The 20,788-nt window shown below is 46.1% G+C and overlaps 1 protein-coding gene across 2 annotated transcripts; it reads right to left on the reverse strand.

Annotated features, from left to right (window-relative positions):
• Positions 1-3,027: 3,027 nt before the first annotated feature.
• On the reverse strand, positions 3,028-20,435 carry C12H8orf76 (chromosome 12 C8orf76 homolog). 2 transcript variants are annotated; one of them, XM_014838045.3, is made up of 6 exons: positions 20,234-20,435; positions 17,506-17,601; positions 16,610-16,753; positions 12,585-13,042; positions 8,567-8,699; positions 3,028-3,351 (listed from the first exon to the last, which is right to left on the reverse strand). In XM_014838045.3, the coding sequence occupies exons 1-6, from the start codon at positions 20,348-20,350 to the stop codon at positions 3,154-3,156; spliced, it is 1,146 nt and encodes a 381-aa protein (XP_014693531.1). In that variant the 5' UTR covers positions 20,351-20,435; the 3' UTR covers positions 3,028-3,153. The 2 variants fall into 2 exon arrangements, with proteins under 2 accessions (XP_014693531.1, XP_070337649.1); XM_070481548.1 differs by having other exon boundaries at positions 16,610-16,750; positions 20,234-20,411.
• Positions 20,436-20,788: the final 353 nt, after the last annotated feature.

A 20,788-nucleotide genomic window follows, 5' to 3' on the forward strand; every position in this document is an offset into this window, starting at 1 on the left:
TGAGAGTGACGTTTGAGCTTAGAGCTGCAGGAAGGGGACGTTTGTGGCAGGGTTGGGAGAATGCAGGGGAGAATGTTCCAAGTAGAGGTAACCCGATGGGCAACAGGCTTGGGCAGGAAGATGCTGGAATGGCCAAAGGACTTGAGAAAAAACCAGAGTGAGCTGGGGTAGAGGGGGCCCAGCCAGACCACACAGGGCCTCAGAGGCCTCGTGGATTTGGGAAACCTCTGAAGGGATCTGAGAACTATCTTTATTTTTATAAGATCTCTTTGGCTATAGTCCGAAGATTGTGGGGATGTAGGCGTGAGAAGGACAAAGGGTCCCCACCAGCTCAAATAGCGGACGTGGATTCCGCCTCGGCAGAAAACGTTGAGGACAGGCCTTTTGAGTCACAAGAGGCCGGAACTGCCCTTGGGTCCCATCTCACACTCCTACAGTGTGGACAGTCACCTCTGCGGGTCACATCAGCTCACCTCCTGCATGATTCATTCACTGACAGGAGGGTGGGGTGGCTAAGGAGGCAGGCCTGAGATTTTTCCTCAGCATAATCACCGCTCAGTTAATAAGCTTCGCCATCTGTGCTGGATGATGGAGATGACTTTTGTGTGATGCAACCCAGAGGGGCCCAGTCTTCCCGGGCGCCCTCTCCCGCCCTGCATTACAGCCGAGGCATCAGAGTGCTGGAGGCGGGGTCCTCACAGGTACAGACACGCCGCTGCCAGGAAGGCGAGGCTGGGCCGAGTGATGGGAGAGCAGGTTCCAGAAGAACACTCAGCCAGTTCAGGATTGTGTAGACGGTGAGTCTGGGAGGAAAGCCAGAGGGCTAAAAGGTCAAAGCATGGGCGAAGTTACAGGGGGCTAGGATGGAGACGGGAAGCCAAGAGAAGCTAGAGGAGAAAAGGGCATTTCAGGGAGGCTAGACCAACGGAAGGAGGGGGTTTTAGGTACAGAAAGAAAAACAGGCAGCGTGCTCGGTCAGAACTTCAGGGTATTCACCTTTTGCGAAAACGAAATAAGATGCTAGCCAATTAATTCAGCAATTCTTTCTTTTTGGTGAGGAAGATGCCCCTGAGCTAACATCTGTTGCCAATCTTCCTTTTTTTTTTCCCTCCCCAAAGCTCCAGTACATAGTTGTATATCCTAGCTGTACGTCCTTCTACTTCTTCTATGTGGGGTGCCGCCACAGCATGGCTTGATGAGCAGTGCTAGGTCCTGGCCGGGGATCCAGACCCACAAACCCCAGGCCAAGGAAGCAGAGTGCATGAACTTAACCACTACACACCTGGCTGGGCCTAATTCAGCAATTCTTTTCAACAAATATTTAGTGAGATGCCAGGTATTCTGCCCTGGGGATACAAACATTAACCAGACAGTCCTAGTCCCCGATTTTACAACGTTTAAAGTCTATCATGGAAAACAAACAGGCGATTACGATACTGAGCATTAAGGGCCAATATGGGAGTGAGAGAGGTGAAGGGGCCCAAGAGGGAAACTTTCCACCACGTGGGGAATGGAGACTCCTGGGAAGCGAACACAAAGTCCAGACCTGAAAGCTGAAAGTGAATTAGCTGTGCGATGGGGTCGGGGGAGGTTCCAGACTCAGCTGCCTGTGCGGAAGCCTGATGGTGAGTTCCAGCACATTTAAAGGCAGGGAGCAGGGAAAGACGAAGTCATGCGGAGCCAATGGCTCCACCGTGAAGGGCTTGGCAAACCCCGTTCCAGTTTGGGCTCTACGCTGAGGGCCATCCACACCAGACCATAAACTCCATGATAACCCGTGTCTCCACGGCAACCGCACAGCACTCATCACAGAACAGGAGCTCCCTAAGCGATGGTTCACGACTCAGTGAACTGAAGGAGGGCAATGGGAAGCTGTTGTGGCGTTTCCATGCTTTTCAATGGTTCCTAAAAATTGAACTATTAATCATACCAAGTCTTCTGGTTCCCATTAGAGATAAATGACTAAACTTGTGATTGCTCGTCATGCACTCACTCATACTAAAAGAGGAGTCAAAATACAAACAAAATCAGACCTTTGTCTGCGTGGGGATGGCCTGGGAAGGCTGCAGCGAGCAGGCGGAGCAGAAGGGAAATCCTGGTGACTGAGCCTTCTTGCCCGGGGCTGGAATTCTCCTTGCGCTGAGAAAAATAGAAAGCTGCGTGGGGCAACACTGGATGAAGTTTTTGGTTTATTATTGACTTCCGTCTCTCAAAGGGAGCTCTCCCATCCCAGATAATTCAAGTAAGGTGATGGCCCTTCGTCTTTGAAGATGCGGTTACAGACTGTGATTATAACTTGTGTGGCTGAAAGGATGGGAAAGTCACCCTGGGAGACAGTGCTCCACAGGTCTCTTGTGTTTTTGTACATCTTGTGAGCAACGCGCTAGCTGCCCTTCACTCCAGACGATCTTTCCGATGATGTTTGCATAGCAAACAGCCTTCAAAAAGAGACAGCGTCCTCCTCTGGAGCTGAGGGTGAACACACTTAGCGCCCACTACAGAAGACTGAGTTCCCTGAGCTCAGGCTTCCTCTCCTACGAGGCAACCAGCATGTGTGACTCAGCGGTTTGAGCCCGTGTGCGTTACCCGCTTGGGACCTGGAAGGAAGAAGTGATACAAACAGGCTCATGGTGTAGCTGGTGGGATGAGAAACGGGCTTGCTGGGCCATGAGTACTGAAGGCCCCTGCAGTATCCACGGACGGGCAGGCTACCGTGCTGACAGGGTAAAACCTCAGCGCCTTCTCAGACCTTGACACACCCTTCCTAGAAATGCTTTACTGTTACATTTTGACATTCTTGCTCATTCCTGATGAATCTACCTAAACAACGCGGATACTTACATTGCTGCCTACAATACAGTAACTGTTTTTAAAAGACTACAGAATCTAAAAGCCTCTTTTATACACTTTCCCAACATATCTTCTAAAGGGGTAGTAGGCACAAGATAAACGAATGACAAAAATCTTAAGAGAAAACAAAAAAATCAAGAAACTGAACACAGTAGAAATAATCTGGGAGAGAAGCCATTTTTATAAAACATAAATAGTCACTTTTAATTCACTATGTTCCATGATTAGCAGTGGATTCTGTCTGAAGTAAACAAGGACAATTAATAGAGTGCAAGATGTCTTGTGTTGTTTTTAAAGAGCCCACTAAGCCAAGATGTGTATCTCTGTATGGAACTGATTTTCAAAGGCATGCAAGTGCTCTCTTATCTTCCTGAACCACTTGTCTTCAAATTCTTCCGAAGATGCGATCACCAAGCCACTCAGGGCTGCTGGGCCAACGCACTTCACCTCGGTGCAAACCTCGTCTTTTAGTTTTTCTGGGATAATATCTTCTCCCATAACCTGCAGTAGGAGGAAAAAAAACACCGGTCCCAATAAAAGGGGCAGCAGACGTGGAACAGAAGGCTATGCTATGCATCAAGTGGAAATAAAGGATTTCACACAAAAGCAGAAATGCTTCAGCAGCCAGGGGACAACTCCGACAATGCCAACGTATTGAAAAGATGTCTGTTCCGAGGAAGCGATCCAGGGACCACATAGGGAAAACGTCCTGCATTTCTGCTCGCATCTCTCCCTGAGGGAGCAGTCACTGCAGTTCTCAGGGGGCAGCAGGACCCTCTGCCTCCAGGGAGGGCCGAGTCCGCCTCCCGAGGTCAAAGAGATCCTCCGTTGGCCGAGCGCAACTGCAAGTGATTCCGCCCCCTTGTAAGATGACTGCAAAGCAGAGCTTGCACAGAGGACAACTGCTGCTGGGGGAGGGGCGCAGATCCTCTCCCTTAAAAGTTCTCCAAAGGCTTCTGGAGAACTGTCAAAGGCAGCGAACGGTCCAGGAGCAAGTAGCAGGGGGCCCCCCTCCGGACCCAGAGAGACAATCCCTCTAGAAACGTCACCACAGCACGCTCAGGGCCTTACGGGCAGCTTGCCCTCCGAAGGCACAATACTGCTCCCTACTGGCCAGAAGCAGCCCAGACTCTGTGTCAGTCTCTCTTTGATGAGACACACACACAGGTAAGTCGCAGAAAGTTTGCACCTGAGCAGGCTAAGTCATCAGCCCACCTTGGCTAAGGACAGTGACCTAAAATTAAGTCCCCAAACACTGCCTACTGTGTGGCACGGAAGGCTAGGGAGCCATCTGGCAGAGACGTTGTACAGGGAATATAAGTCACTTAGATTTGGACAAAATGATCTCTAAGTTTCCTGCAAACCTGAGAGCCACTGTGTTCCCAAGCACTCCAGTTATCACGGGTGAGCTGCACTCCCAAAGAACAGTCCCCACCGGCTTCACGTCTTCAAAGACTATGTATTGTTTGAGGTGAGAGCGGACGACGTCATAGCTTAACCAGGCAACCGTCAGCATTTATTAAAGCAGGGTATTTTCATCAATTCTAAGACAATTTTTGTTTTCGTATTTTAACATTTCTGAAACCAAGATGTATCTTATAACCACTGGCATGTCATAGTATAAATGGCATCTTATTTTTCTCTTAGTGGTATATCAAACAATGATGTGTCTTACCAGGGATGACTTCTTGGACTCAATAAAATGTAGTATTTTAAAATCTGGGATATAACACTAAAAGTGGTTTTTTTTTAATTAAAAAAAGAGAGAACTGAATAATAGTAATATCCAAACAATGCAATATTCCAAAAAGAGGGATCAGCAAGTACATCATTCACAGGTGTCAAAAAATCTGCAAAAATATTTGGCCATATAAAAATTGTAAACTTCTATATACCAAAAAATATGAACTTCAAAAAATACTGCAACATATAAAAAGGTTAGGAAGCCTCATATAAAGAGAGAGCACTCGTAAAAATTAATAAGAAAGGGGCTGGCCCCGTGGCCGAGTGGTTAAGTTGCGTGCTCCACTGCAGGCGGCCCAGTGTTTCGTTGGTTCGAATCCTGGGCGCGGACACGGCACTCAAACCACGCTGAGGCGGCATCCCACATGCCACAACTAGAAGGACCCACAACAAAGAATATACAACTATGTACCAGGGGGCTTTGGGGAGAAAAAGGAAAAAGGAAAATCTTTAAAAAAAAAAATTAATAAGAAAAACAGAAACATACAAATAGAATAAAGAAGAAAAAGCATGACTAGGTATTTTACAATATATAAATGGCCAATAAATGTATGAAAAAAATGTTCATCTTAATAGTAATCAAATAAATATTAATACTAAAAAGTGCTATTTTTACTAATCAAATTGCAGGTTTCAAAAAGTAATAAAATTAACTAGATCAATATAAAATTGTTTTTATAGGTCAAAATGACTGAATATTGACAATTTCACATGGTTCAACCTAACACCTAGGACTGGGTTTCAAAAAGTCAGCATTCTCATGCACTGCTGGAGGATATGGAAATTGAACCAACCTTTCTGAATGACAATTTGGAAATGTGCTCCACGTCTTTAAAATGTTCATATACTTTAACCCAGTGATTCTATTTCTAGTAATCTATTCTAAAAGGGACAAATACACACATTGATTGTTTTTTTTTGGCAGATCTATTAAAATAGTACTGAATGTTTGTTAAATGTTTAATACAAAGGACTTAAGTAAATAAACAGTAACTCATCCAAAGCTATAATTGGACTACTATCCAGACATTAAAAATTAGGTACTCAAATAATATTTAAGAATATAGGGTCACAATCATGTCACCACATTAGGTAAAAATAAAAAGTAGAAAACGGAATGTACGGTTTGGCAGTTCCTCAGAAGGTTAAACACAGAATTACCACATAATCCAGCAATTCCCTTCCTAGGAATATACCCAAGAGAACTGAAATCAGGAGCTCAGACAGACACTTCTGTGCCAGTGTCTGCAGCGGCATTATGCACAACAGCTAAAAGGTGGAAACAACGCAAGTGTCCGTCAACAGATGGATGGATAAACAAAACGTGGTGTATATATATGTATATACAATGGCATATTATTCAGCCACACAAAGGAATGAAGTTCTGATACATGCTACAATATGGATGGACCTTGAAAACACGCTAAGTGAAATAAGCCAGACATAAAAGGACAAATATTGTATGATTCCACTACTTGAAACATCTAAAATAGGCAAATTCATAGACACAGAAAGTACATTAGAGGTTACCAGGGGTTGGGAGGAGGCGGGAATGGAAATTATTGCTTAATAGGTTACAGAGTTTCTGTTTGGGGTGATGAAAAAATTTTGGAATAGACAGTGGTGACGGTTGCACAACATAGTGAATATAATTAAAGTCACTGAACTGCACAATAAACTGATTAAGATGGCAAATTTTATGTTTTATATATTTTTTATCACAAAAGAAAGCAGGGGAAGGGGAACTGTTAGAGAATAAAAGAGATGTGAGAGATAAACGAACCAAACAGTATGTGGACCTTACATGGATCCTAATTCAAATAACTATGAAAAGAAAAAAAAAGTCTGCAATCAAAGAATGTTGAAGGATATAGGGTCATGCTCACGTCACAACGTTAAGTAAAATTAACAGAGCACAAAATGAAACGTACATTAGAATCCTAATGAGGGCCCAGATGTTTGCCTTCTTCAAAAAGCTCACAGGTATTTCACATGCATTGTCCAGGTGGAGAAGTATCACTCCAGTCAGTCCAGAGGTACTGAGCATCTTGAAGGGTATGAAGATGTTTAAGACACCTTTAAGGACGTCTTACTCATAAGGATACTCTCACTTATAAGGAACCTAAATCTGGTTGAAAAGATATGACATATTCCTGTATTTTTTTTTTTAGGGCCCCAAGAGTTATCTAGTCGAGCAATCACTCTATCTGAGCTCAGAGGAGAGAAAAATTGCTGCAGACCAGGACATTCAGGAAAGCTCCCCAGAGGGTGTGGGACTTCAGCTGGGTCTCTGAGGATGGAAATAGTCAGTAGGTGGAGATGGGAAAACCCATGACAAGTTTGTTAGACACAGGCAGATTTGTCTAGCGGAAGCAAAAGATTTGTGTAAGGAATTACCAGGTCATAAGTTTGGAGTCACCATCTGGAAGGCCTTACACATCCTATCGAGGCACGTATACTAGACCTGACCTCAGAGGTAATGGGGACACATTTTAGTCTTTAAGCAAGTGGGTAAGATGGTCAAAGCAATGTTTTAAGATGAACCGAGTAGCAATGTTCAAGGTAGATCTGAGGGGAGGAAGCAAGGAGAGACAAGCCAGGAGGTCCCTGCGAGAGTCAAACACAGGGTGAAGGAGTCGGGTGCTGGCAGTGGGAGAGAAATGAAGGGTGGACCTGAAGGAAGGGTGGGCTTGGTGCCTGGCTGGAGGTGAGACCGGAGAGGGAGAAGCCCACAGCCAGAGAGGTTCTGGGTGTGGATAAAAGAAGAATGACAGAGAGGGCCAATGGAAGCAACAAAGAGATGGTTCTCTCCAGCTCCTCTCTTCCTCCTCTCAACACGTCCTCACTGCCGGCCACGAAAGGTTCCACACTACGTGAGGCACTGACGAAAGACTGACTGACGAGAAGTGTTTTGAGTAGTTCCATTTTAGACATTTTGTACTTGCAGTGACAGCAGAATAATCAACAATCATCTCAAATTAATCACTCAGTAGGTAATTAATCTGAGATGTGACACCAGTGTGCCAGAGGCGGGACTAGAGACACAGACTGGAGGGTAATCAATGACTAAGGAGGCTCCGGGAAGTCAGGAGAGACAGACAGGGTACCTGGGCTCAGGAAAGAGCCCCCAGAAGGGGAAAGGCCGAAAAAGGCTCAGAGGATAAGAGAGGACAGCGTGGTCCCGGCACAGGGAAGAGTCCAAATGAGGGCTTGGCTTGGGGAAGGAATAAAGGAGACTGGCAATCAGAGACACGCAGTAGGTATTTCTTGGAAGAATGACGGTAGGATGTTCATGGATAGAGAGTTGTTCTCATGGGAAAAGTACCTGAACTGTCAAGTTTCACCTGTAGTTACTAAAAGGAACTGGCGTGAATAATTTCAACACCTAATCTCCAAATGCCATCTTAAGAATTTTGACAGCCTATTTTTCATAAAGGTAATAAAGGTTAAAAAAAGAAATTGACATTTGCATTTCCCTGCAATCATCGAAGTAGTAACAGGGTGGAGCAGAAAGTCAATGGACTGTAGCTGGATAGGGTCCAGTCTAGCTCTGCCACTCAAAATCTGACCTCAGGCAAGTCACGACCTGTCAGAGCCTCCCTCCCAGCTCTACCCATCCCACGGGCCGCTAGGAGGATGCACGGAGGACAAGACAGACAGCAGTGCTGCCCAAACGCCAACATTCATTCATTCCTCTATTTGACACTCAAAAGACAATTACTGGGCATTACGCTACGCAAGCCGGCGGGGACCAACCAGCATCCACAAGTAAGTGAAGCACAGCCCCGCCTTCCAGCGTGCAGCCCGAGAAAGATGCTGAAGAGGCTGCTTTCGGGGATTAAGTGGTCAAAAGGCACGTGAAGGAGGGAGACAGACGTCCTAACTTACTAGATGAGATTTGGCCCTGTTTTATAAAACGTGGTATCGGAGCCAGGAAAAATATCTCTTGATGCCCCGTTTCACGTCAACTCACCTCAGCTATCAGCAGCAAAGCGTCTTCTTTGAAGCTGAACCCTTTCACTTTATCTTCAATTTCCTGCTGAGTCCTCAAGTTCCTCTCCAAAGCAAACGAGGCTTGCTGAGCCTGGGCGAGCTGCAGCAGGAGCCTGGAAGACAGGAAGTCCCTGTGTGCAGGTGCCCATCCGGGGCAGCGGTGGGGACACGCCCCCCCATGCAGCGCAGGCATCCAGCTGGACGGGGGCCCTCGAGGCTAAGAGGAGGGGCTCACCCTCGTTTGGATCCTAAAGCTTCTCATGAACAAGCTGCGCAACTCTACGTTGGAGAGTCATCTTTCCTAAAATGCACAGACCAAAGCTTCTCAAAGAAACCTTTAGAGCCAAACCTCAGAAGGGCTTCCTGCATGGTCAAGTGATCGAAAGGGCAAGTAATATGGAGTGAAAAGAACCAGCCTCCCCATCGAAGGCTCCGACCCCGGAAGTGCTCCTTTGAAGCCAGTGTTCTACGAACCTTCCATCTCCCTGAACCCACAGCAAACTGAGCTCAAGGACCAATCAGACTCTCTGGCACACCACAGCCACCCAAACAGGCCCAGATCTTTGCCGACCCTCCGATGACCACTTGGCAATCGCCTTACTGCTAACTTTCCCACCATCCTGATCATAACCTGGTCTCCTCTTTCCTCCTCCCTTCTGTCCTCCTCACATGGCTCCTTCTCTTGCTTTTTAAAATATTGAACATGTAGATTTTTCCAATTTCCCTCAGGCCTCGCTGGTCCCTATTGCTGTGCCCAGAAGCACTCAGCTCTCCTGCTCACTCACCTCGTGTCTTGGGGAATGTCCCACACACTACTCTAGACCTTGGAGATATTGGTGAGCAAAACTGACAGGTCCCTGCTTCAAGGAATCCAAGGAGAGAGGTGGCAAATAAGTAATTTCAGGTGGTGATGAATGCTAGGAAAAAAACCCAAGACAAGGCAGATGAAGTGTCTACCTCAGATGGGGCAAGGAAGGCAGGCTTTTCTGAGACCACTCAAGCCAAGACCTAACTGAGGAGGAGCCAGCCACAGGAATATGTGGGGGAGAGGGTTCCCCAGGGGGGAAGGGGGCCCCGACACAAGAACTAGCTTGAAGTGTCTGAAAATCACAAAAAGGTCACTGTGGCTGGAACTTGGCCAGGGAGGAAAAATTGGAGTGAATGAGGAGAGAGAGAGAGGCAGGGCCAACTCACATCAGCCCTGCAGGCCACGGAAAGAAACGGGCAGGTTACGTCAGTGCAGTGGGAAGCCACTGGAGAGGGTGCTGGAGATACGACCTGATTGACACGGGCTCTGTCTCCATGGCCCACCCGGCCTCAGGAAGCCAGGTGCACACACATGACTCCTTCTAGGTACCTGCTTGCCCCCTCCTGCTCCTGAAATTACTTGAGAATACAGCTTATACCAGCTCCTGGCACTTCATGTTCATTCACTCCTCAACGCTCTGCCATCTGCCTGTCACCCTGTCACTACTGAAACTGCCTCTCACAGGTCACAAATGACCTCCCAGCTCTCAAATCCTCTTCTCAGGGTCGATCCTGACTTCTCACCACCACCTGACTGCTGAGCTCTTTCCTGAATCTCCTTCCTCTCTAGCCCCCTTCTACTGAGCTCAACTCCCATTTCCCAGTGAAAAGCTCCAGCTGGACGTCCTGGATTTCCAGGTGCCTGAATCTCAGCACACCTAAAAACCTAAAGTCATTACTTCCACCTAAATCTTGTCCTGTCTCAGGGAAAGCCACCACCACCCACCTCCACACCCACGGTAGACTCTTCCAGAGTCCCTGACTCGTCTGTCCTCCCCTCCCACCCCGTCCTTCCCACACACTCAGCTGGTTCACCAAGTCCTGTCTATTCCATCCTCAGTGACATCCCTTCCTCTTTTATTACCACTGCACTGTCCTGGGTCAGGTCCTCAGCACCATCCCCCAATACTCCACAGCCCCTTCACTGGTGGCCCTGCCTCCACTCTCCTTCTGCCACCTCCTCCCAGCCACCAGATCGCCCTCTGGAATCACGGGTCTCGTCACATCATTTCAACATTTACAACCTACCAACACTCTTCAGGCCTTCCACTTAACGTCTTGTACCAATAAAAACAAAACCCATGGAAGTACGACGTTCACCAAATGCTTACTGTAGACTGCACACTACGGTAAGTGCGTCAGACACTTTAATTCTCACGACCCCACGAAGCAGACATTCTCCCCATTTCTCCAGCTTGTCAAGATGAGGAAACTGGAGATCAGAGAATTTAAGTGGTAATGGGCACAGGTCAGACAGCTGGCAAGGGGAGGAGTTCAGACTCATTCACTCAATAACAACAATTTACTAGGTTCCTTAAAACGGGATCTGACTCCAAAGTCCTGCCTCCCGCTAACTGTGCGGGCCCAGCCTCCTGGTCGTCCACCGCCTCCCTCTCGAGCTCCCCGCACCAATGCTGCTCTCATCACACCAGACTACGTGACAACACTGTGCTACACCGGCCCTTCCACCCTTTGCGCTGTGCTTTTCTTTACCTGCCATGCCTCCCCTCAGCTCAGGAGCTCCATTGCATGCAGTCAGCACGGTATCCTGGAAAGAACACAGGCTCCGGAGGCAAAGACTCGTGTCCAGCTCCTGGCAGCACTGCGTAGCTGCATCGCTTTGGGCACGGCTGTAAATCAGTTTCCCGGTCTATACAGTGGGATCCCAACATCTACCCCCGAGGGCGGTGAGGATTGAAAGGAAACAGCGTACACCAAGCCTCGAGCACACATTTATCCACACAGTGACGAAGGTTCCAGAACATCCAGCAGAAGCACCACCCCGTCTCTAACGGCTTCCTTCTTCCTGCCACACTGAACAGCTCCCACGTGCTGGTCCCCACAGAGTTCCGCACACGCTACTGATGCTGTTTAGCACCCGTGCGGCCAGTCACTGAATATACGCGTATTTTCCTCAATACAGTGTGTAGTATAAGGAAAGAGACTCTTTCTTTAAGGATCTTTATGATCCCAGCACCCAGCAGGCACCTGACACACTGTTGCCATTCAATGTACTTCTGAATTAAATTGACATTGTCAACACTAAATAAACATCTGCGGAATCAAGTTTAAAATCCGCCAAATAGATACTACTTCTCAGTAAGCCTTACTGTTAGATACCACTTCTCAGTAAGCCTTACTGTTAATCAATATTTCTTGAATTCTCCAGAGTCAAAAAAAAAAACCCCTCAACTCTATGTTTTTTGGTATTGTTAGAGACCTAACGGAGTCTGTTCCTCTCACAAATTACAGAATTGGTCCAGTGTACTCTCCCCTTTCCTTTCAACTCTCATACTCTACGGATTCAAAGTATGTGGAGTCCCTAAACCATGGGAATTCTCTGTAGAATGCATTAAACATCGATTGTTCACATTATTAATAGTGATTCAAACACAAGAGCAGTTTCTTATTCAGTAGATTTCTGCGGAACACACAAGCGAAAAATTCCTTGTTTAAAATACCTCTTCCTCTTTTGTCAGCATTCTATACATTTAATTTTCTTTTCCTAATTTTAATGTTTTCCCATTTTAACATTTTATCTTGAGTCATGATACAAGTTGCATTCTTGAGCAAATATAGTTTTGTTTCTAAATCTTACATACGAAAAGGACACATTCAAAGGATTTGCTCTAGAGCATAGGAAAACTCTGAAAAACGTAAACCACGTATCCAGCCTAGAACTGTTTTTGTTTTGTTTTGTGAGGAAGATTGGCCCTGACCTAACATCTGTGCCAATCTTCCTCTATTTAGTATGTGGGTCGCCACCACAGCATGGCTGATGAGTGGTGCATAGGTCCGAGCCCAGGATCCGAACCCGCCAACCCCAAGTTGCTGAAGTGGAGTGCATGAACTTAGCCACTATACCACCAGGGTGGCCCTTAGCCTAGAACTTTTTAAAGCTTAAAATTAGAACAATAAAACCTTTACTCCAAGCTTAGGACCACATGTTTTTTGATCCCTTCTTCATTTACCTGGTTCGTATAAAAGAAGCACATGCTTTCATCTGATTCTCTAGCAACACTGCTTCTCTCTTTTCTGCCGTACAGATTTGAACATTTTTAAGAGCTTTCTCCTTCTTCTGGTTATCACAGCTGCTTGCTTCCATGGGAAACAAAGAGTTCTCAGGCAACGTGTCAGGGAAACACAAAAGACGGTGTTTTCCCCAGTGTGGAAAGGAGGATTTGATAGTTTTATCACTTGAGGTAAAACTGTTCTGCTTCTGAGATGACGCACACGAAGCTGAAAGAGCTGGCCCCAGATTCAGGTAAGCCTCTGCCAATTTGCCCCAGTTCCAAGGATTAAAAGGATGCAAAGAAATCAGTTTCTGTAGGCAGAAAATTGTTTTCTCCAAGTTCTGCAAACTTGAACAAATAGCAAACTGGAGGTAGAGCACGGTGGTTAAATGGTCTGTGTTAGTTGCTTTATTTTCCTGAGGAGAAAAAAAGAACAATGAAAACTTTAAACTGCAGAATGTTTTCCACACAAAAATAGAGATGCCTAAAAACCCAAGTTGTATATGTTATAAATTAAAAGTATCTTTCAGTAGCTACAGGAGTGAACTAAATATTTTTCAACAGATCTCAGTTTGCAGCCAGAAACCTAGAGAAATATATACAACTTAGCAAAATAATCACCAGTCATCCCCAAACATCCCAGCGTCATAACAATAACATAATTCATGTGACAGTGGCCTTACAAAAATACTATGTCAGTGATTTTCCATTTTTATTACAATCTTTATTGTCTTGAGTCAGATATCTAAAAGACCCATGGCCAACTTTTTTATACCCTGGTCTAATGGTTCCATTTTAATATTCCAGGCTTTCTAAAATTCCAATTGGTAATTTCCTTGAGGATTCAAAAGACTCTATTTCCAAATTGTACTTGGCTTAGACATCTTACACAGGATAGCCCTGAAGCTCTCCGTGTTTCACGATGCATCATAATTGAATCCAAATGCCTTCCCTGGTAACTATCAGGCCAATTACTTTTGACCAGAGGGGGCCACTTGGTTTCCTTCTGATGAGAAAATCCTTTTCAAGTCCCTTTAACCAAAGCCACCGCCTCTTGCCTAACTTGCCGTATGGCGACAGCCCTGTGGGCTGGGGAAAACAAGCCCTCTTTTGCTAAGTTAAAGTCTGCGGAGAGCAGATGGCAGACTAAAATTACCTTTCAGTTGATTTGAAGTCTAAGGAAAACCTGGCCTACCAGTTTCCAGACCAAGCTCCCACACAGAACGAGACGGAGCAAGAAACACAAGCAAAACCACCCAGGATGCAGCCCGAAGAAACTGGCAGACCGGCGAGTGGAAGTTTGGGGAGGATCCTAAATATTCATATATTGAGAGAATAAAGCCCCACGTAATTACTTGGTCATCCTGTCCCTTCCCAGCGACAGAGCTTATCCGGTCTTATTATTACTAGTGTTTAGTTTTCTGTCCTCCCCAACAGAGCCTTAAGCTCCAACAGCTTCTGCTGAACGCTGATTCCCTTTACAGAGCACAGCACCTCGGACACAACAGACTTTTTTTTTTTAACAACTGCTGAGTGACACGTCTTCGCGCCTTTATTTACAATAAGGAGAGCAACAGGTACAGACGACCTGTCACAAATGCTCCCTTTCTTCGACACGAGTCTGCAGTGCTTCAGACTGCTGAAAACCACGTCCACGGTGAGAAAGCAAGCGTGTGCTGAGGCTGAGGTCGTCACATCCAAACCATGATTTGGAGGCGAGGGTTTCAATGGCATAAACAGTAAATAACTCTCCGGAAATTAAATTCTGTTTAAATGAGTTTGCGTGATTTTTTCCAGAATATCGCACCTCCTTCTGTGTTGTGATGATGGTGACAACAATTAACATTTACTGAGTGCTTACCATGTGCCAAGTACTATTCTAAGTGCTTTACTCATTTAACCCTCATGACGAATCTTAAAAATAGATTCTATTATTATCCCCATTTTATAGATGGGGTAACTGAGACACAACAGAGAAGTTATCTAACTGGCCTGACGTCACACAGCTAGCAAGCAGCACAGCTACAGTCAGTCACACCAGAAGTCACAGAATAAGGCGTACTTCAGATGCGCTGACGCACGGTGGCTGCCTTAGGATTCTCCCACTAGACACGAGACGAGCAATGCATGTGCAGGGGATGGATATGGCTTAGCCGTCTCCTCAGCACTGAATCCAGAACCAGGCACACGGCAGGACTGAAATAAATGTCTGTCGAGTGCGTGAATGAAAACGAGTCCTTTACTCTCAGAAAGCAGTTTCCTTATCACAGTTTATCACATGAGCATAGGAGTCGCTATAAGATGTTTAAATTATTTAAGAAATAAGTTCTATTACAAATTTTACCCAAAATTCACTAAGAAGAGGGGTGAATAAATTTCAACAGAAGTTGTGAGCATAACATGTTCGTATCCTGACGGCCACTCCAGAACCAGCTGTTTCGTTCAATGCTGTATACTGACCTGTCACCCTACAGAACGTGAGGGGACAATAACCACTGGGACAAAAAACAGAAATGAGCCAGAGCTAATAACAGGAGAGGAGGGTCTGCAAGTAGGGGAGAAATTTAAAAAACAAAACAAAAATGTTACCTGGAACCCAAAACCCAGGTACGAGGAAATGAGAAAACCACGCAAACAGGCAGGGTCCACTGAGACCACGTGCAGAGACCCACAGAAAGGGGTGAGGCCCACTGACCCACACTGTTCGTTTCCTTCCTGTCTCCCCGACGGGGTGCCCAGAAGCCCAACGCACAGTTCTCAAAGTCCCGACAAGCGAGTGGAAGGTCTTCTGACTGGTCCCTCCCCCCACCTGGAGCCCATCCCCGGCTCTGGAGACCTGGCGTCTGCCGACCGGCAACAACTCTTTCTCTGAGCCACTGAAAGAGACACTTAGCAAGCGAGAAGGAACCACAGAGAGAGCAGAACAGTAACGAAGGACGGAACGGATGTCTAGAAAAAGGTGCCAAAAGGGCCCAAGTTGCTGTTTGCAGACCAGGGAGACTGAGAAGGAACACTGTTAAATTGCACCGAGTTCACTGTTCACGCCATGTGCTCCCTTAACAAGGTAATTGTATCTTCCAGTTTAAGAATTAACCCACAGTTGGTAGAGGGGAGAAGAAAGAACAAGACACAGCTGTTTTCCGTGTTCTGAAGACAATTACCGCCAAGGTTTCCTCTCACTGCAAGAGCATGAGGTCCTACGCAATGAACCCCTGGGCAAGCAAATTTCGGGATTTCTCTTAGATCAGGCGCCGGGGGGGAGGAGCCTCAACCGCAAGCATCCTTTAGGCTGACCTCTGGTTGACCAGACCCACGGGGTTCGAGGTCAGGCCTTGGCGCCTCATTAATTCCTTCTGAGGGAGAAAACTGGACATCTATAAATGAGAACTGGTCAACTTTGACCAATCCTCATATAAAATTTACACAGACAACCACAGAAGAAAACCATCAATGCCTTAACCTGAAAACAAAGACCAGTAGAATCCAGAATTGCAAAGAACTGCTTTTCTTTATCCTTTAAAAAGAAATCTTTAAATGCTATTTAAAAATAAAAAGGACTATGAAGCTTGGGTTAGAATGATATTTAGTCATTTTTTGGTAACTTTTTTTCCTGTTTACAAAAGTAATATTTGTTCATTGTAGAAATTTTGGAAAATAAAAAAATGTAAAGAAAACAGATCACTGATAATCTTTCCACTCTGAGTATTTACACCTAACAAGAGAAAAACCTTTGCAAATGAGATTTTCAGGCAGTGAAGAATTCTGAGCATCACACAGGAAAAAATATTACAAGAAAATGACCACGTCTCGAGCCCCAAACTGCATCCTAATGAAGTTCTCACACCGCTGACAATCCTCTTCTGCTCACCCAAACCCACCGAGTGTGCTGCCTGCAGGAAGTTGTTTTTCGTTTTGTTTTTTAGAAAATGAACTATTCGACCATCCTAGGAAAGCAAATGAAAATAGGTAAGGAAGCCACTCACCAAGTCCGCAGCGATCTCCAGCGCTTCCACGTGCCTTCCCAGGTGAACCAGACACCGAGCCTGGCCTTCCTGGACATCCCTTTTCACGGCAAAATTCGTGGATGGCAACTTTTCAGAGATACTGGAATACTCCTGCAGTGCCTTCTGGCAATTATTTGTTAAATAAAGGAAATAAAGAGAAGGGAAGTAAAGAAAGGTGGGTCACACAGAAGAGAAAAGGATTCAGTTACAGGGATGATTTTTTTCCCCAGGCCGACGGTAATGTTATAATAGACCCTACGATGAACTTAAGGAAGACGAGTATCTCAGTCAGCACTATTTCTCTAAAAGGGAGAGATGAAATGGCTGGAGAATATAACCACGACTATCATGGGAAACATCACACTCTAGGAGAAAGAGCATTCTGGAGCCAAACAGACCAGGGCTTGCTTGAATCCTGGTTTTGCTACTAACTTGCTGTGTAACCTTTTCATCAGCAAAATAACAAGAGGACTCTCGTGAAGATGAAATGAGATCTAGATGGAAAGCAAGCTGGCACCCAGCTATTAGTTTTTCCCTTTTCTTACATTTTGGGGTGCTTTGCTCCTGTGACACCAGGAGATAGCTGTGCTAGAGGCTCCCACATAATGAGGAGATGCAGAACGTGGGGAAACAGACCTACGCGGATCCCAAAAAGATCCCCATTTGGAGTTACAGGAAACAAAACATTCTATCGAGCCACATAGAAAGGGACAGAAGCTAGGGATTCTAAGATTACAAACACTTACCACAAAAGATTAAACTTATCTTCCAAGACAACACCCTCCTCGCCTAGCATACTGTTATTTAAACGTGCTGTAACTGACAGAACAGGCGCCCATAGCGAGTAGCGCAGCCTGGGAAACGCTGAATTCTACCTGGTACTCTTGCCGTCTGTAGGCCAGGTCCCCTCTGAACTTCTGGACAGTTAGAGCTTCAACATCATCACTGCTCCCCGTTTCTTCGTAAAACCACTAGAAATTGTGAAAACAGCATATTACAGAGAATGAAGCTAGGCTTTCCCACCTCACCCTCACAAGCAACTTCTCATATATAAGTGATTCAAGCTCAATAAAAACAAACCATACTTCTTCAGGATGAGACTCAGAGGAAAACATCTGACAAAGAAGAATGACAATTTTGATAGCCCAGTTTTGACTAAAATTATCACAAGTAATAAACACACAGTAGTATGAAACCTCTCAAATAAAGAAGCAGAAAAGTCCATGGTTTCATCTATAGTGTTTTCAATATGGGGTGGTGGTGCCCGGGAACCTGCATTTAACTAGCACAGTTCACACTGGTATTTTAGACTGAGATAGGTGTTCTTGTGGAGATGTTCAGAGTGGATGGAACAGGGGTTGACAAGTCTTTACAAAAAGGACACAGGAAAGAATTACCATTACGGTGCTATTATGAAAATGTTGTATAAGCCAAAACTGGAATCTAAGCAAAGATGAGACAGAAATTAAGGCTGATGGGGAGGCTCCGCAGCCTAATGCCAAAGACCTGCAGGAGAAAAGGCTGAAGATGTGCCCATCTGGAATATTTTATGCGCTTTTCTACTGACTTAAACCCTATGGATAGAAAGGAAACCGAGACTGAGCTTTCTTGGCTATTGAGTAAAGAATAAGATGAGAAAACAGGTGCGACCAAAAGCACTCTGTGTCCCAGGTTTCCCAGCTCCAAAGAAGGATCTCATTAGAGTAAAACACACTGAGGCTGAAGGAAATCTATCCTCAGTTAAATGCTATCAACTCAAACGTAAATGCATTTATGATGGTTCCAGCATCACGCTGAAATTGCTTGGTTCTGTTTCTAAGAGTCGCCTGGGTGCCACTGCCCCCGTCACCTTAGTACAACAGTTTCTCTCCTGAGCCTAACCCATCACAGTGGAGAGAGCTAGTCACTGTTGTTTTTCTGTTCTCCCTCAAGCACCGTGTAACTCAACAGCAGTCTACATGCGGAACCCATAACTTTCCTTTGCACTCTGCTGCGCTCTAGTCACACACTCTATGGGATTATTAGCCAGTCCCAACTTCTTGAACCATAACTGCATAATCGCAAACCTCCGTCCACTTTTCCTTATCCTACTGGGAAATGATCAAGCAAGACTGGCTTTCAAAAGATTCTTTTTCTTATCCCATATAACCTGCAGGCGCACAAGAGTTCAGACAGGGGATGGCTTCAAAGACCCCTTTCTGATAAGAGGAAGGAGGGAGCAGCTGTGATCGGGGATGGGACTAAGGGGTGAAGTGCTGGATAAGGCCAACATCTGGTCCCACACAGAATCCGGGCAGGAAGGGACAACAGAAATCTTCTAACCCAGACTCCTGGTTTGACACTTAGGGAAACCAACATTACTTGAATGACGCCTCTTTGAGTTTATCAACAGTATCAAATACCAAAAAAATTCTAAAGACAAATGATTCTTGGATTTTACTTTTCAAGTATACAGCACATCACACCTGACAAAGTATCTCATTTCATTGTTACAATAACCCTGTGAGCCAGCAAATATTCTTTTTCCCAAATGACAAATAAGGAACTGACACCTTGAAAGGCAAGAGGTAAAGCCAGTGGTGAAATTCAAGGGTCCTGCCTGATAACCGTAGCTGTACCACATAACTTCCCCCCCCCCATTCCCTGTTTTTTGTCTATATGATCAAGTACTAAACATAACTTTGGAAGACTGCATGTGGTAAGGAGGAAATGTAAGTGAAATAAAGTAAAAATACAATGCAGAAATTATTGAGCACCTGACATCTGTTAAGTACAATGGTTGTAAAAAAACACCAAACAATAAACATAAAGGAACCCAGTACAACGCCTGGAACAGGTAACTTTTTGATAAATAGTAGCTATTATTGGCGAGATAAAATTTACACACATAGAATAATACAAAGTAACACTCTACTAATTAAAAATACTCACGGAGTTCCTATTATGAACAAAAACTGCTAGGCACTGCCAAGAACATAAAGTTAAGCACCCGTTCCCATAGGATCATTTAGCACTCAGATACAGACAAGTACTTTAATAGAAGCTCAAAGGGGAGAAAGGAGTCAAAGACAAAAACATTTGATTGGAAGAGGGAACCAGAGAAGGCTTCTTGGAGGAGGCAACATTTACGATGCGCCCTGAGAAATGGATACAATTGAACGATTTTGACCGTCAGAGGAGGATTAAGGCGGGCAGGCGGAATTCACAGGACAAGGGCAGGCCCGTGGGTGGGACGTCACCGTTTGGGGAGCAGACAACTCCAAGGTTTGACAAGTGGGCGGTGGCCGGATTTCTGGGGGTCCGGGCTGCAGAGTCGGAGAAGGCAGAGGGGAGTTACTGCGGATCTTCGAGCATCTCAGAGCAGGGTGTGAGACCAGCTGCCGTGAGGAGACCGGCCAGACGCCAGGTGCGCGCTCATCACCCGGTGGGGCTCGGGAGACGCCCGTTCCGCGTGGGCGAAGGGACGACGGGGAGGCTGGGGGCGCAGAGGGTCAGCCCGGGGAGGCGGGGGGCGGGAGGGTCTGGGTTCAGCGGGAGGCGACATGTGCGTGGGGCGTCCCAAGCGCCCGGCCGGGAGCCATGGGGCGAGCCCGGCCCTCTCACCTGCGGCTCGCAGCACTTGGCGCGGTAGGGCGCGGGCGGTCCGAGCCGCCGCTCCCGCCTCTCTTCGAACACCGAGTCCTCGAACTCGCCGCCGGGCCACCAGCACCCGCTCTCCATCGCGCCCACGGCCGGAGCATCGAGAAGAGGCGGTGCCCAGAGCGGCGCCCACGTGCGGGCCGACACGGAAGAGGCGGGTCCGCCAGGGCCCAGAGCGCGGCATGCTGGGACTTGTAGTTTTTGGAGGGGCCTAACCGGGGCTGCAGGCGTGCAGCCGTTATTGAGCTGCGATTTTTATCTGACTCACAAACTTGTGAACCCGTGTTTGACTTCTCTGTTTGAGGAGATGGACAGAGCGATTCTTACGTGCACGCATCAAAATCGCTGACCCCAGGGTAGCTGTTTAAAACTGGTAGGTACCATTTTTTCGCCACTGACGATATTCCTGGCACTGTATTAAGCACTTTTTTTGCATTATATATCCTCTCCTAACAAGTTATGAAAGGCACAGTGATTACTATTTTGCACATGAAGATACTGGCGCTTAGGGAGGTTAAG

Source organism: Equus asinus, chromosome 12 (assembly GCF_041296235.1).
Source record: "Equus asinus isolate D_3611 breed Donkey chromosome 12, EquAss-T2T_v2, whole genome shotgun sequence".
Lineage (NCBI taxonomy): Eukaryota > Metazoa > Chordata > Mammalia > Perissodactyla > Equidae > Equus > Equus asinus.